The 15,746-nt window shown below is 34.6% G+C and overlaps 1 protein-coding gene across 16 annotated transcripts in view; it reads right to left on the bottom strand.

Moving 5' to 3' along the window:
• UBE3A (ubiquitin protein ligase E3A) overlaps positions 1-15,746 on the bottom strand; it is a 90,780-nt gene that overhangs the window by 13,077 nt on the left and 61,957 nt on the right. For all 16 annotated transcript variants that reach the window (XM_040968804.1, XM_040968801.1, XM_040968789.1 and 13 more), the window contains 5 exons: positions 8,161-8,305; positions 6,589-6,794; positions 5,943-6,107; positions 4,827-4,982; positions 4,641-4,714 (listed from right to left, as the gene is read on the bottom strand). In XM_040968804.1, the coding sequence (XP_040824738.1) occupies positions 4,641-4,714; positions 4,827-4,982; positions 5,943-6,107; positions 6,589-6,794; positions 8,161-8,305 (746 nt within the window). The remainder of the gene's footprint in view (positions 1-4,640; positions 4,715-4,826; positions 4,983-5,942; positions 6,108-6,588; positions 6,795-8,160; positions 8,306-15,746) is intronic.

A 15,746-nucleotide genomic window follows, 5' to 3' on the forward strand; every position in this document is an offset into this window, starting at 1 on the left:
ATCGATATAATGCAACATATATCTCCATGCATTCACACGGTGTGATTTTCTAGGATAGCCTTAGAACAAACTTCCTAGTTCTGGCTCACAACATTCGACAGCAAATCTCAAACTCTGACTTCCAAATGTCAATTACCAGGTCTGCGGTGAAAATGTTCAAGAGTGAACCAACTAATAGGGCCACATGAAAAGCATACCAATGCCAAGCAATCTGAATGTCATTAAGGAGCACTGTTTGTGAAACACACTAATTTTTTTTTAAACCATAAATTTTTCATTTCCCCCAAAGGAATGTAAAACCTATTAAATATCAGTTATCTTACTCTTACTTTAAAATATTTAAATATCATTTACCATGCCTTTTCAGTAGAATTGGTCTTCAAGGTAATCAAATAGCACCAAGTGACAAAGATAAAGAATGGAATGGGTGTAAATGTGGGACAACAGGATGAAAATAACAGACTCAGGTAATTATACTGATAACAACAACAACAAACTCCCGAAAGATAACAATTCTTGGAAGATGACTATGGCATTGATAGTTCATTTGTTTTTGCTCTTCTTTCTGCCATATCTTCCCCCCACAAGAGCAGCAGGTTAATGGGACAACCAAATGCCCACAGGACATTATCCATAATAAAACTGAACAATAAGATTTGAACACTTTTAATATTCAGGGGGGAAATGGAATAAACATAAATTTAACTTATACTGTTCTGAAATCCACATTTTTTCCACAATAACATGTATTCTCCAAACTTTCTAAAAATTCGGATTTCAAAGATTTTTATAGCAAATAAACTTATCTCTCAAGTTCATTATTTATTACCTTTTAAATTCCCTAAGTGGACAGTATTAAGGCAGTGACAGAAGACCTGGTTGCTCTGAGTATCAACAGGTGAAAAAGCAGAAGGAACTGGTCTCAGAACAACAGAATCTGAACACTGCCAACCTGCTGTACAGCACAGACCAATCTGAAGAAAGCTGTTAAAGGGAGTTACACAGGATCCATCCTGCAAGTGAGTGCGGAGGGATCATGAAGTGATAAGAGCTGGGCCCATGAAACTCTTCTGCATCACTACAACCTACCTTTCTAAAGCAAATCAGACAAAGAGAAAATGCTTCCAACTTATTCAAATGAATCAGCTCAAAACTAACAAAGAAGTGAAGGCAAGCAGGCAGACCACTCTCCCTGGGACCTCCCTGCCTGCCTGCCCACCCATTCCTCTGCACCGGTCCCCTATACATGTCACAATGACCACATCTGTAGGCACCTTAGGTAGTAGCTGCAGGTGGGGACTGGTGGCCCCTGCTTTCCTCCTTCTAGTCATTTATCTCATGCACCACTCCCTTCACAATATCTAGTCAGGAGAGCAACCATGGGGGCTCTTGTGCAAGCACAGGGAGGGGCCCTCTATCCCTGCATTCCAGAGATCTTAAAGGCCCCTATGTGAGTGTTTTATTTCCTAAGGGCCTGTTGGAGTAGGAAAACGGGGGAGGCACGCTAAGGGCTTGCCAGTGAGGATAGTAGGAGGGGCTGCTGTGTTCCCAGGAGTCAGCCCTGGGTCCTTCCACAGGCAGGTGGCTGCCTTGGGAGCATGGGGCTTTAGTCATTACAGTGGAAGGTGAAGGAATCTACCTGGTGATTACAAAACAAACTCCGCCTCTTCTCCCTGACCTAAAAGGAGCTGGCTCCAGAAGGCTGGGGTCAAACCAGGAATAAATTAATGTGATGCATTTACTTTTAACAACAAAAAATTGAGTGTGAATATATACATACATAAAACTGGTACAAAAGCCCCTTGGGAGTTCCCAGTGGTGTTTCAAATAGTCCCCCATGTGGTCACCAGAAAACAAGCCATTCTTTGCATCAATATGGGATGAGCCTGGCCTCCGGGGTTAGGAGTGCCTCCTGCTTGTCTTGGTATTCCCCCCGCCTTGTCTTGTGGTAGTGTCCAAGTGTGTCGTACTGTCTATTCCAAATCATGCCTGGTCCTGCCTCGTGGGCCGAGTACTCACTTAGAGCATAATTGTACTAGATCTTTTCGAGAACAGAGTATTAAAGGAGTGATGTGCAATAAATTCATTAATTAATTAATTTTTAAAAAGGCAAGTGATACCAACACCAAGATGAATAAGATGTTGGAATTATCTTATTAGGACTTTAATGCAGTAATCACAAAAATAACTTGACAAGAAATTAATTACTTTCGAATGTTAGCAAAGAAATGGAAATAAAGAGGAAAATGGAAACTACAAAGCTGAAAAATACAGTAAAACAAAAATAATCAGTTCGGCTCTCAGTAGAGTGATTCTGAACAGGAGGAAAAACAGAGGAAAAAAGGAACTGAGCCTCAGGAACAAGTAATGAGAGGCCCTGAAGAGAACAAGACTGGGACCAAAATAGGTTGGAAGGAATGATGGCTACAAGTTCTTCAAATTACACAAACCCACAGTTTAAGCAAACCCCCAACAGCATAAATCATAGTAACTTTTTGGGAATAAAAATGAGGATCAAGTCACCTTCAAACCAATAAAAATTAAAAGAATTTATCAACAGGTCTCCTTTTGAATCAGTTGACTCAGGAAAATGACAAAATATGAAATCCCACAATACAAGATGAAAACATTGAGCCATTCCTGCTGTCATCTCAACACAGCATAGTTGACAATGGATACAATACTGTAAAAGCCACAGTATTCAAAAGAATCTCATTTACATTGGAGCAACAGGCCCAAATGAAAGCAAGGTTTCCACATTTGACTCAAAGCTGTATTATACCAAGGAACAGTGATGAGTCATTTATGGATGAAGGAATACTCACAGCAAATACAGAAGAACTCTACAAAACAAAATACCAAAATTATCTCTCATAATAAGTTGAAAGGAAATCCCTAACAATGCTGAAGTAACCTATGGAAAGAGGAAAAAGGCACAAAATATAATAAACAGAAAAGAGAAATCAAAAAGGAACAGAAACAACCTGAGGCAGAGACTGAGAATGGTTCATTTAAAAAGGGATCCATTTATATCCTATTTTCAAAAAAGTAATTTAAAATTCAGCAACATAGATAGCTTAGGTTAATCTGACAAAACCATACAATTAAAACACAGGAATGGTTATATTCCTATCAAAATGGTTATACTGATATCAGATTCACAGCAAGAAAATTATAAAACAAAGATTACATAATAATAAAAAGATCAGTCCAACCAGAATACCTAATCAATTTCAACAGATATATACCAAATAACAGAGCCTCAAAATGAATGAATGAGAGAGGAGAAAATCTCAAAAACAGACGATTACAGATATAAACAACAGGTTTTTAAGAATTATCAATTTAACATGCAGAAAGAGAATGGGTATCTACTAGTTCACTCTCCAAATACTTGTAATGGCTCGTGCTGAGCTAGAACTCAATGTGGATCTTGCACTGAGTGCCAGGAGCACAGCTGTCAGGAGGAAGCTGAAGTCAGAGCTGGGACATAAGCATGCCAGCCAGTGTTCCAGCCACTGTGCAAACTCAAAACTAGTCTCAAAACTCAGCAGTAAAACAACTGTACTCTTTATTTATCACAAAGGAATCTTTTCTTTGCAGTTAACATCACAGTTAATAATGAAATACTGAATTCTTTTTACAGTGTTTCATTCTTAAAAAAACAAACTGAAGGTCTGTGGCAACTGTTCTGTTCAGTAAACAAGTCTACCAATCCCATCTTCCTTTTCTTTTTTTTTTTTAATAAAGATTTAATTATTTTTCTTGAAAGAATTACAGAGAGGGAAAGATAAGTTCTGTTTTTCTAATGGCATGTATTCCATATCTGATGTCACATTTGGTAAGTTTTGAAGAAAAATTTCTCTTATTCTATTTCTACACTCTGCGAAAACTGACTTGATTTTGCTGTAGTAATTATTTTGGAGCTACAAACCATGCCCATACATACAAGAGCATATTGAACAAATAAATGACCTATGTGTTCTGACTGGATAGGCTATTTTTTCTTTTCCTTGAGCTTATTCCAGAATACAGTAATAAAATCAGGCCAATTAATATTAAAAAAAAAACAGTCTCTAAGAATTCAAATGAGAATCATATATTACCCACTGTATATCAAAAGCTAAAAACTATGATTAGTAAGAAATGTACATAAACAGTCAAGATAAGTCAAAAGCTAGTTGTTTGAATCAAAAAGTCAAGTTGTAACTGAAGAAAAGTTCTTAAAGGAAGAAAAAGTGCTGCTCCAAAGAACCTAATCAAAAGAAAAAAGAAAGAAAACAGAGGAAAAAAAAAAAAAGAAAAACAAGTTTTATTGTTTATCTAGATAGAGAAAGCTGTACGATCTAAATAGGATACACCAGCCTCAGCTTTCATAGCTATAAACCAAGTCAACCTCTGGTTTCAAAGCTCCCAAGTTCTTGCAAACTAATGCAGCAGGAGATCCAGAGGTGGATCGTGACTCCAACCTTTTAATAAATAATAATCCATTAGTATATGACAAACACATTCCTAAATTTATAGATGAGAATTTTTAACTTTGCCTATTCAGGAAGTACTATCTACAGAAAAGATCTAAAGCATAAAGCACACTTCCCTTTGGAAAATCAAATTTTGTTTTTAAGAATTAAACACCTCACCTAATCAGGACAGAGTCCCTGGTATAGCCACCATCATATTCTGTAGTTTCTTCTAGTGCCTGGAAATCTAGATTCTGCAAATTCAAGAAAATAAGTCATAACATCATCTAAACTACAACATTACAAAAAAAAATCAATCAATCAACCAACATATGAATTTTTTTTTGCAGATATCTGCTTTCTTACCCGGCTCCCACATATAAGCAATTCAATTTCTTCTGGTCTGAATAAGTACTTTAAGGGAGATTCATTGGTCACCATATGAAAACCTCTGCGAAAAGCCTTGAATTGTTTCTCTACAGACTTATTGAGAATGTAGTCAGAATAGAGATTAACAAATTCCTGCAGAAAACAACCACAAGAATATTACAGAATATGGTAGACAGAAAAAACACAAGTCATTGCCATTAGTCTGTATAAAAACAAAGCTAGCCTTATTTTTCCAAGAAAATAAATCAATACTTTTAAAAATCCTAATTTTATACAGGCATAGGGAAATAGTATTTCACAGCTCTCTGACAATCAAAAATAAGCTGTAAAAAGGCAATCTAAATACAATGGTTTATAGATGTAAATTTCAAAAGCGTACTCCATAGGACATCTGAATACAAAAGTTGAAGTTTTGATACAACTTTATAACTTTCCTCAACTCAGTTATGCAAACAGATACAGATTTAAACCATGTCTACATCTACTTATAAAAGCCAACTACATTAACAGAATGCAAAGTACTTGATTGGAGTACACCAAAAAATTTCATGATTTCCATTACAAAATATTTAGTGAACCGTCTAGTGTATCCAAAGCAAAAACACTGGTATCTTACTTGATATATTGGTTTTTATACAGAATTAAAACATGAAAATGCACTTAGTGTCCTAAAAGAATATAAACACAAGATTCTTTCATAAATACAATAGATATTTAAGGTCACTTAAATAAAATAAATATGCACGTCAGAAGTATATTTACATAAAAATACACACATAATAATGTAATGACCATTATTTCTATGAAATGAACTCAACTCCCATAATATGAGAAAAACGCTGTTCCCTTCTTGCTTTATACTACAGCTAAACTTACCTATTCCCTCTCTCCAAATGTGTTCGTTCTCTGAAATGCATTTGGCACTCAACTGTGTGTTTTCATACCACTGTTACCATTAATGTGGATTTGATAAAGATGCCTTGGTTCTTGTTTTGAATCATATTAAAACTTCATCAAAAGCCAAAATGATACATGCTTTAAAATTGTTAACGAAGAGACAAAGCAATGATGATGATATAAATAATTTATTACCTTCCTGTTTTCATTTGTAATTGGAATTTTGTCACCGTTTTCCTTTAGATCATACATCATTGGGTTGCCAAAAAGATCTGTCTGTGATATCTGGAAAGTGATCATCATATCATCTTCCACATTTCCTTCATATTCCAACAAATCTTTTAAACTCTGATATAAAACCTAACAATCAGAAACAGAACATTGAGGATATGAATAAGTGTACAAAACAATAAATGGTTTGCATTATTCTTTCAAAAATGATCTCTTTCAATAAGAATTAAGACATAAATATCCTCCCTTTCTCTTCAGTTTGCAACCTAGAAAGAATGACTGTAATCCATTGCTGCCCCAAACTCTACTGAGTATCACCTTAGCAATGGATTTCACACTGTGCTCTGGAAGAGTCCCGACAGTGTCTCAAGGTGGCAGGGCACAGAGAAGGACACACTAACTGTAGCCACCCAGTTGCTTAGCCAGGACAACCATCATGTACGTGGCAACTTAAGAAAGTTACAAAAAACTTACATAAAAATCTACCCATTTATACTTATAAATATTCATAATATATCAATCACATTAAAAATAACTTTATAAGGTATAAATATAAGCAAAAACAAAACAAAAATCTAACAGACACAATAAAAAATGGCAAAGAACTTACTGGATGAGAGTCTCCCAAGTCACGGAAAGTTCCTTTTTTCCCCATTAGCTTCCTGTACACAACCATGGGAAAATGTACATCCAGTATACAGTTATTGTAAATAGCCAGGCCCAATACTATGCCAATCAGAGTAAACTGACCCTCAGTTTCAAAAGAAGATGGGTTAAACCAAAACAGTTTTGTAGATTCATCATATGTGAACATACCTACAAAAAATAATTTTGGAAAAACATAAATTTTATTATACTAACACAATCATTATGGGAAACTTGAAATTATGCATGTAAAATTTACAAATAATATGTATGTATACATCAGCACTTGCAGAGCTAGTATGTGTCAAATGGCAAGAACCCAAAGAAAAAAGGTAATTAGCAATTTTTATGGCACTTCTAGAAATTAGAAAACGTGTTTACTAAACTCAAGTTTTCTAATTCTCTAACATATACATTAACCCACAATCATACATTATCCAATCAATGGCTGAAAAATACATGCAAAGTCAGAAGAGGAAAAAAATTCATTCATGAAGACACAGCTTTTTTTTAAAAAAAAACAAAAACAAAAAACTGAGTTTTTTTTCCCCCCAAACTGGATAATGGCCCACAAAATCTTTCTGATAGCTTTATTTTGAAATGTTCACTGATCCCAAAGTCATAATTAGATAAGCCTGATAGTTAAAGAAATCTACTTAATATACTATTAACTGGGAGTCAGCAAAACGTAAGTTTTGTAGTCTTTCAGTTCCACCTGGTTTGTACTATTTATAGCACAAATACAATTTTTGGTTTGGCTGTGTGAGTTTGACTAAAATTGAATTATAGTCTTTCCTTTTAAATATATGGTTCATTTGACTGAATTTAGAATGCTTTCAGTTTACAAAGTTTATTTTTTCAGTTATTACTACAAAATAGAATATTTAAAATTAAATTTGAAAAATCCAAAATCAAGAAAAATGTAAATATTAATAAAAATATGTATTTTAAAACCAATTTGTAAGAATTCTGAAACATTTTAAATTTCCGTTCGTTTTTACTTTTAGACTGTGAGTTTCCCTCTCTTTTTTTGAGGCTGCATTAGTCTCTATGTAGTCAGAACATCATTGAATTGTAGACACCGAATTAACCAGGCGAGAAACAGCTGATACACAATCAAAACAGAAACAATAGATATTAATGTCATTATTTCAGGAATATACCTTTTTAAAATTTTTATTTTCCATGACATAGTTACCCTTAGAAAATAAATTACATAAGTAAACTATTCTCATCTCCAAATAAGAAAGATTACAAGTTTGAAGTCAAAGATGATTTCATACGAGGTACATTATAAGTGACTATAAGAAAAACACCCTAAAAGTTTCAAACATTTTTGATATACCTGCTGCCAATACTTAAGTGAGTAATAAAATCAGTTTCCATAATCTGCAATTTAATGATTTTAGTTCTTACCCACAGGTAACCTAAGACATCTTCCCTTTTGTTGCTCTTCACAGCACAAATATTTATATACCAACGTGAACAAATTCTCAGTTAGAAAGGAAGTAACATCACAATCAGCTAAAATACTTACCAATATCGGGATTGAAAATTTCCTCCACAACCAATTGAAAAAACTCTTTGGAGACACCTCCCTCATCCACTCCTTGTTCCCCTTCAAATTCCACATACAACTGTTTCTTCAAGTCTGCAGGGTTTTCCATAGCGATCATCTCTAGCTAATGATTGGAAAGTGTAAAAAAAAAAGATGACTTTCAATATGATGATAAAATTTAAAAAAACACAGAAGCAACAGAACAACAATGAGAAGGACTAAGGCAGCAGATAAAAGATATTTATACTTTCACAAGGAAGTAAGACACCAAACGATTAAAAAGTGAGGACAAAGATTCAGTCTCACACAAAATGGAAACGTAGGAGAAGGAAAAAAGGATACAATCTGTTATAAAATTAATACAGTGCAGAAAATTAGGATGAGAGTATCTTACTTATGTGTCCAAAATCTGAGTGTTAGACATGGAAAAGACAGCCAAACGTCCACATGATTTTCTAAGACAAAATCGCCACCAAAACATATCAAGTACAGGAGTTTTACTTTGAAATTATCCACCAGCAGTCTTGTTTATTAGAATACAGACTCTGGTCATAATAAAGTTATGAAAGATACACTGAGCAGATGTTTGGACCTACTATTCAAACACCAACTAGGGTGCTTACATATTCCAAGCCTCAATTAGGGTACTTACAAAAGGTGCCCAAATTCAAGATCTGTGCTAATTCAAGATTTCTGCTAATGTGCACCTCACTACCTCTGGGTTTGGCCCAGCAATGGCTGCTGCAGGCATTTGGGAAATTAAACAGCACAAGACCTCTCTCTGCCTCTCAGTAAGTTTTTATTTTGAAAATAAATGGAATAGAAAAGCAGCTTATTACCACTCAAAATATGACTTAGCTTAAAAGAGTATAATGCATTTTATACCCATATTTTCTTTTTTAATCATATTTGATAAGAGGTTTTAATTGGTTACAAAACCCCACATACAAAATTAGAAGCATTTAGATGCACTTTTGAAAGAACATTTTTTTTTTTTTTGCTGAGCTAAAAAATGCAATTTTTCAAGCAAACAATGTCTTGAAAATTTAAAAGAGCAGCAACACACTTAGTTTCCTTTGCCTGTGAAATGGTGCAATTCACAACAGGTAAGGTCACAATAAACCAAATCAAGCAAATGCACATGTATGTCTGCTCCACTCGGTGCTAATGTCCACTACTAACCATTACTACAGTAGGCCCAATTTTAATCTCAATGTGTACAACTTATATTTTCTTAAAAGCTGGTAAGACATACCCTCGTTCATGTTTTTCCCATCTAATTTACCCAATCTGAATATCTAGTATTCTTTCAACTGCAAACCTTAGGCCAAGAACTATTTTGTAGCTACAGAAAAACGAATAATGTGACTAATCCTAGTCATGAGAATAATCATAAAACAAGCACTAAATTGGAATGTGAAATGTTCCTGGTACAATTTGTTTACTGATATGCCTAACTATCCGTGTACAAAAGTGCCTCCAAATGATAGCTGTTTGAAAAAAAGTTACTCCTCAGGATCAGTATTTCCAAAATCAGAGCATTAACGGATATAGAATAAACAGAACTTTAAGAGTGTTTTTGACCAATGAAGTATTACCAGAGTATTTTATACAGGCCTGCAGTGTGATCAGTTCCTTAGGAAACAGTATTCATTTGCACATTATGGTGTCTAGAATTCATCTTAAGGCTTACAACCAACAGGGAAAAAAAAAAATCAGAATGTATTCCACATAGTAAAGGTGTTTTGTTAAACTCTGGTTTCAATTAGATGTAAAGAATCACCATTCTTTACATGGTGTGGCGTGTTGGAATGCTATGTAAAATACTTCTTCCTAACAGGGTAAAGTTAAAAAAAAAAAGATTGAAAAAGTAAGTAAAATTATAACCTGCATAGGACCGACTATGTGGTTCTAAGATTTTTGCGATTTAGCCATTTTTTTTAATGGGTTAAAAGAACGTCTGCTCTTGTTCAATAGTTGTCTCCAGAATCTATAAAATGGCTTTTAGGCCAGTGTTTTTAAGAGAATTCCTGAGCCATTATCACCATTTCCCATTGTCACTTAACCTGTCAGCTTGGTTAAATAATTTAATTAAGGTGTTTCTTTATCCACCAAAAATGTAAATAAAAGGAGTAATAGTCTTACCACTACAGAATCATGAATGCTTAATAAAAGTATGAGAAGTAGTTCAACAGAACCAACACTGTTATTATACTGCATTGTTAACTTTCAAAGCGACTTAGCTCTTTGAATTAAAGCTCCACAATTTTGTGTCCTCAAAGGAATCCAACAAACTAGTTAGTTCTAAAACTTTAGAGTCAATCCAATGTATGTTTGAAATTAACCTTAGGGACAAATGTCCTACATTCCAGTCTTAGCTCTACCTAAGGCATGTCATAAGAAAACTGAGACAAATTTATTGTTAACTCTTAAAAATTTATTACATATCTGTCCACTTCTACCAATCTCTACTCTATGCTCCTCACCTTGATTGCCAAAAGAATTTAATGCATTATGTTCTATAATGGTAACTGTAAACATATAACTTTAACTCTTTAAGATGCATCTGTAAATAAACATAATAAATTAATCAATACATGTTAGGTGCTTAGCTAAATTCCCCACACAAAGTAAGTGTAAGTTTGTTGTTGCTATTATTTTGTTACTGGTTCTAAAATTTTTTCTGGGCTTGTGAAAACCTAAAAACCATGACATTACACAATAAAAATATCCCAGCAGTAACAGTAACAATATCATGTAGAACTTCACACACAGCAACAACCATATAAGGCAGACAACATTATCAATCCCATTATACTGACGGCAACTTTGAGGTAATGAAAGGTTAAATAACTTGCTCAAGTCACAATGAATGAGAAAGCAGAAATCGTAAATGAAGCAAGTTTCCTATTGCTGCTTACTGCCCTTCACAGTGATTAGCAATCATTAGACTTGAGTGTAACTTATTTTCTTCTTTTCAATTTTTTACATTAACATATTGCTTTTAATAAAATCAAAGATACATTTGTTTTTATTTGAAAGGCAGAATTACAGAGAGAATGAGAAACAGAGATCTTCCATCCACTCCTCTAACTGGCCACAATGTCCAAGGCTGAGCCAGGAGATTCCTTCAAAGGTACTCCACAAGGCTGTAGATGCCCAAGAACTTGAGCCATCTTCTGCTACTTTCCCACGTCATAAGCAGGGAGCAGGAGGGAGTGGAGCAGATGGGACATGAACCACATCCATATGGGATGCCAGCATGAAGAAAGAGGAGTAACCTGAAATGCCACCCCACTGTCGGGATCCCAATATGATATCAATTTTAGAATCAAGATTTTAATTACAATTGCATATAAAAAATGATTTGAAGAGCAGTTGGCAGTGGAATTCCACAGGCAAAAATTTCCAAATGCTCTCTGTATTGTACTGCTATGCGCAAATGTGCATGGGGATTTAGAAAAAAATACTCCATCTTTTAATAATATATCAGTAACCAGTCTTTAAAAAAAATTAATAACAATTTTGACAGGTTATTATAATGGAAGGGGTTGCACTTCCTGAGAAGAATGCTGCAAAGGCTAAACCATAAAAGTGTACTACTATTTTGTATAATAGATATCACTTAAAATTGAGTTTTTAAAATCAAGATATTTCCTTTTTTGTGAACAATAACTGTACATGCAAGCTATGTATATAAAATTAGTATTAATCAAAGTATGGGAACCTACATTTTCCCTCCTTTAATATTGCTGATTGGAGGCTCACAGCTTCCTTTGCCCACATAGCATATCTTAGGTTACTGTGAAATAAATGTAGTCTGGTCAATGTTATACTTACAAGAGTCAAAGGTAAAATCCTTGCCACTAAGAACTCTCTCATGTCTTGTGTTATTACATCAAAACTATCCTCTATAGTTCAAGCAAAATAACTTAGTGATACTGATATTTCAGTAGAAGTTGCACTCCAATAAAATATTTTAAAATCTTCTAGGATGTCTAAGAAAGTTAGCTTAAACTACTCAATGTTACTCTCTGCAAAACTCCTTGCTGGTGGCTAGTTTTAAACTATTACAACAGGGCTTTAGAACAGATCACATAATCACATCTGTTTGTAAAGGGATTTTATTTCCAATTCTACCACTAACTTCTACTTTAATCTCCCTCACAAGTAATTCTAATGACACTGAGAATCTGCAGATCTGCTTCATTTTCCCACTGACCCCCAAGAAACTACAAACATAAAGTTATTCATTTCAGTTAGCATAATGCATAAGCAATAACAATGGCAATTGCATTAATTATAAAATAATGAACATACAAGCTATGTTTAGCCAAACCATTAAAGAGCAATCTTATTCTTAAAGTACATGGGTCAACTGACAAAAACAAACAAACAAAAAAAACATCAAGTTTGTGTTTCAATAAGTAAGAGTGTTTGCCAATGAAAATGTTAGAGGCCATATCAGAAAGTGTACTCAGCACCCAGATAAAATAGGCCAGTGACTATCCAGAAGGAACTGGGCATACTTTCTTGATACAGGCTTGTCATCTGTGACAACCACCTCTATCTGCACTGGCTCCTTTTAGATGTTCAGGTCCAATTCTACATCTACTCATTGCTCATGGTTCTTAGGTATTAACTCTGCTGTCCTCGTGATCCTCTTTAAGACGTAGCAGTTCCCAAACATTTATCTGCATACATAAAGGATCTCAATATTTGTCTGTGTTCATGTGCATTACTGAACCACAGCCATCTTCCCAAATACTGGCTTTACTAGAACATGTGGAAAGTCCTACACAAGCTATGGACTCCAAAACAAACCTCTGACTCGGAAGCTCTAGAAGGCATGTACTTAGTTGTTTTCTATTTACTTAACAATTTTTCCCACTTAGATGTGAAGGTAGTGGAAGGTAGTTCATAAAACAGCAACACTGTCTCCTGACATGAAGCTCATAACCTCAATTTCCTACTAATTTTAAAAGTAAATTTTTACATTTTATTTTCATACTGTTCTTGCAAATATTTTGTTCAAGAAAAATGAGAGATTATCTCTATTTAAACCTCACTGCACTAGGATTCTTTTTCTTCAAATGGAAGCCAAGCTCTGAGCTCTTGACCAATACTATGCCACTTATGCGGTAACCATAGTGAAATGTAAGAAAATAAATCGCAGCAGAAATATTCAAGCAACTTAAGCATGATTATGGGAGGCATGTTTCTTAAGCAATTCTGATACTTAACTGTGGAGCCAAGTTATCAATTCCATTAACTCTAAAATCCATTTTTGTTTTTTTCACATTTTCTCACCTCTGAAATAAGCATTTTCAACTAACAGTATCTCATAATTACTCAGTGGGATTATTTTTCCTTAGTAGTAATAAAGCAACAGTGTGTCCTACAATCAATGGTATGTAGTTTCAATAAACATAACCACTAATTTGTCCAATACAATCTAAAAACTCAAATGAGCAAAAAAAAAAGTCTTCTCTAAATACCCTACTATGTAGTTCCAAATTATTTTTGGTCAAACTGTGATATCTAAAAAAGAAAATGAAGCTTTAGTAACTAAGTGGGGCCTTGAGGAATAAAATGTTGAAAAACAGCACTCTTTAGAGTTCACTTGAGGGAAGGATCTGAGATCACTTTTCACAGTAACCGTATGTTGCTGAACTAATGTGATAACCATAACTGTCAACTGCTCTTAGTATTTCAATTATATCTAGGCAAGTAATCAACTAACTTTCAAGATCTATTTAGATGTCTTTTGTCTCAACTTTTCAAACTTTTTCCTTAACCTAAAGGAACAGATGAAATTAAGGATAAAATCTGTATAATGTTAATATTTACTGCCTAAATATCTAGGAATAGTTAAGAAACTCCTCAGTAAGCACCAACTCATTGCATTGCCATTGGTTAAGAAAACACCTAACACACTAAATCACAGTAATGAACTGCAAGTACAGACATTATCCAGGGAATTCCGATTTTAAAATAGCATCCAATTTTGACATAACTATATATAACTCACCAAAAATTTTGCTGGCATAATTAAAAAGTTCATTGTTAATTTTACTCTAACAATTGCTTAGAAGGTGACTAAAACCTGAATTGGTTGTTTCTTTACAACCCCAGAATAAAAATTTGAAACAGATAAAAGTATCTAAACTTTTACTGATCCTCAGTCTTGTGAATCTAGGGGTAAAAATGGGGGCAAGAAGCAAAGTAAGTCTGGGGAGAGAAATCAGAGAGGGCAGGTAAGAAAGTGGACAGATGTTCTACACCCTGGAATAAATCTTATAGAGAGCACTTAATTTTAGGCTAAGCACGGATTTCTGCAGAACACAGGGGAAGTATTCAACTCAAAGCCAAACAGAATGAGGTTTGGAATTCATAATTCTATTCTAGCAGAGGATGTTTACAGACAGAACTCAAAGTGCTTTTCCTAAAACTTCACTTGCAAAGAAAATGTTATTTGTTTAATTCACTTATTTGTGGGGAGGGGAAAAAGACAAGGGGGTGGGGCAGGGGAAGAGGTATATGAGAATTTTGCATCCACTGGCTCACATCTCAAATAGCTACAAATATTCCAGTGGTGGCCAGGATGAAGCTAGTAACTCCACTCTGGTCTTCACAGGGGTAGCAGGGACCCAATTGGGCTGTCTTCAACTTTCTTTCCAGGCACATTAACATAAAGCTGGATTGGAAGCAGACTCGCCAGGATTCAATCAGCACTCTGCTATGATGCCCCAAGTAGCACGCAGTGACTTAATGTGCTGCAACACCAGCCCCTTCGCTTACATTCTTACAAAATACATTACCCTTCTGCTAAACTGTAAAATAAGCCGTAATTGGTCCATTGGTTTGCCCTTATGCTAATTAATTATTCATGGAGCTTCCAACTACAGAAGTAAAACAAAAGCTAACCAGAAGCAAGGATTGTTATTTCACACAGTTAAACGCTTAATACTCTCACCACTCAAAATCTGAGTGTTTAAGTAATGCCGAATCTTTATTCAACACTATAAACACATTTCCCATTTTTAAGGAGGCAAAAAATTCCAGTAACAGCAATTTCTGAGATATAAGTTTTTTCCATTGGATTACAGATTCACAAATTCTCAGATTAAGAAAAACTCATTCTAAAACTTAAATACACTTTAAAATTTCTTACTGGTTGTCACATTATTTTTGCTCTTAACGTACGTAGAGACTTGATCTATATTTTTAATGCAATTAAAATTTAATTGAAGTTAATGAGAAGAACTAACAATGACATGGATACATACACTACAATTACAATAAAAATCTAAGCACATTTTGACAAATGCAAATTTTGGCAAAATATGACTGGCAACCAGTTTTTCTCCTAGCAAGTTCTACACCTTTACCTAAAGGCACTAAAATTCATATCTTCCATGGAAGAAATTAAAGAACAAGAGCCATTCTCACTGGAAAAAACAGAGTAGCAAGGTACCGGAGTTTACAATACTTTCCTAGCTCAATCTACCTGGATTTTATTGGTGACACTAGAAGAGGTGCTATTTTCCCACAGAGGTTCCAAC

Source organism: Ochotona curzoniae, unplaced genomic scaffold (genome assembly GCF_017591425.1).
Source record: "Ochotona curzoniae isolate NIBS_2020 unplaced genomic scaffold, NIBS_Ocur_1.0 scaffold_4701, whole genome shotgun sequence".
NCBI classification, from domain to species: Eukaryota; Metazoa; Chordata; class Mammalia; order Lagomorpha; family Ochotonidae; genus Ochotona; species Ochotona curzoniae.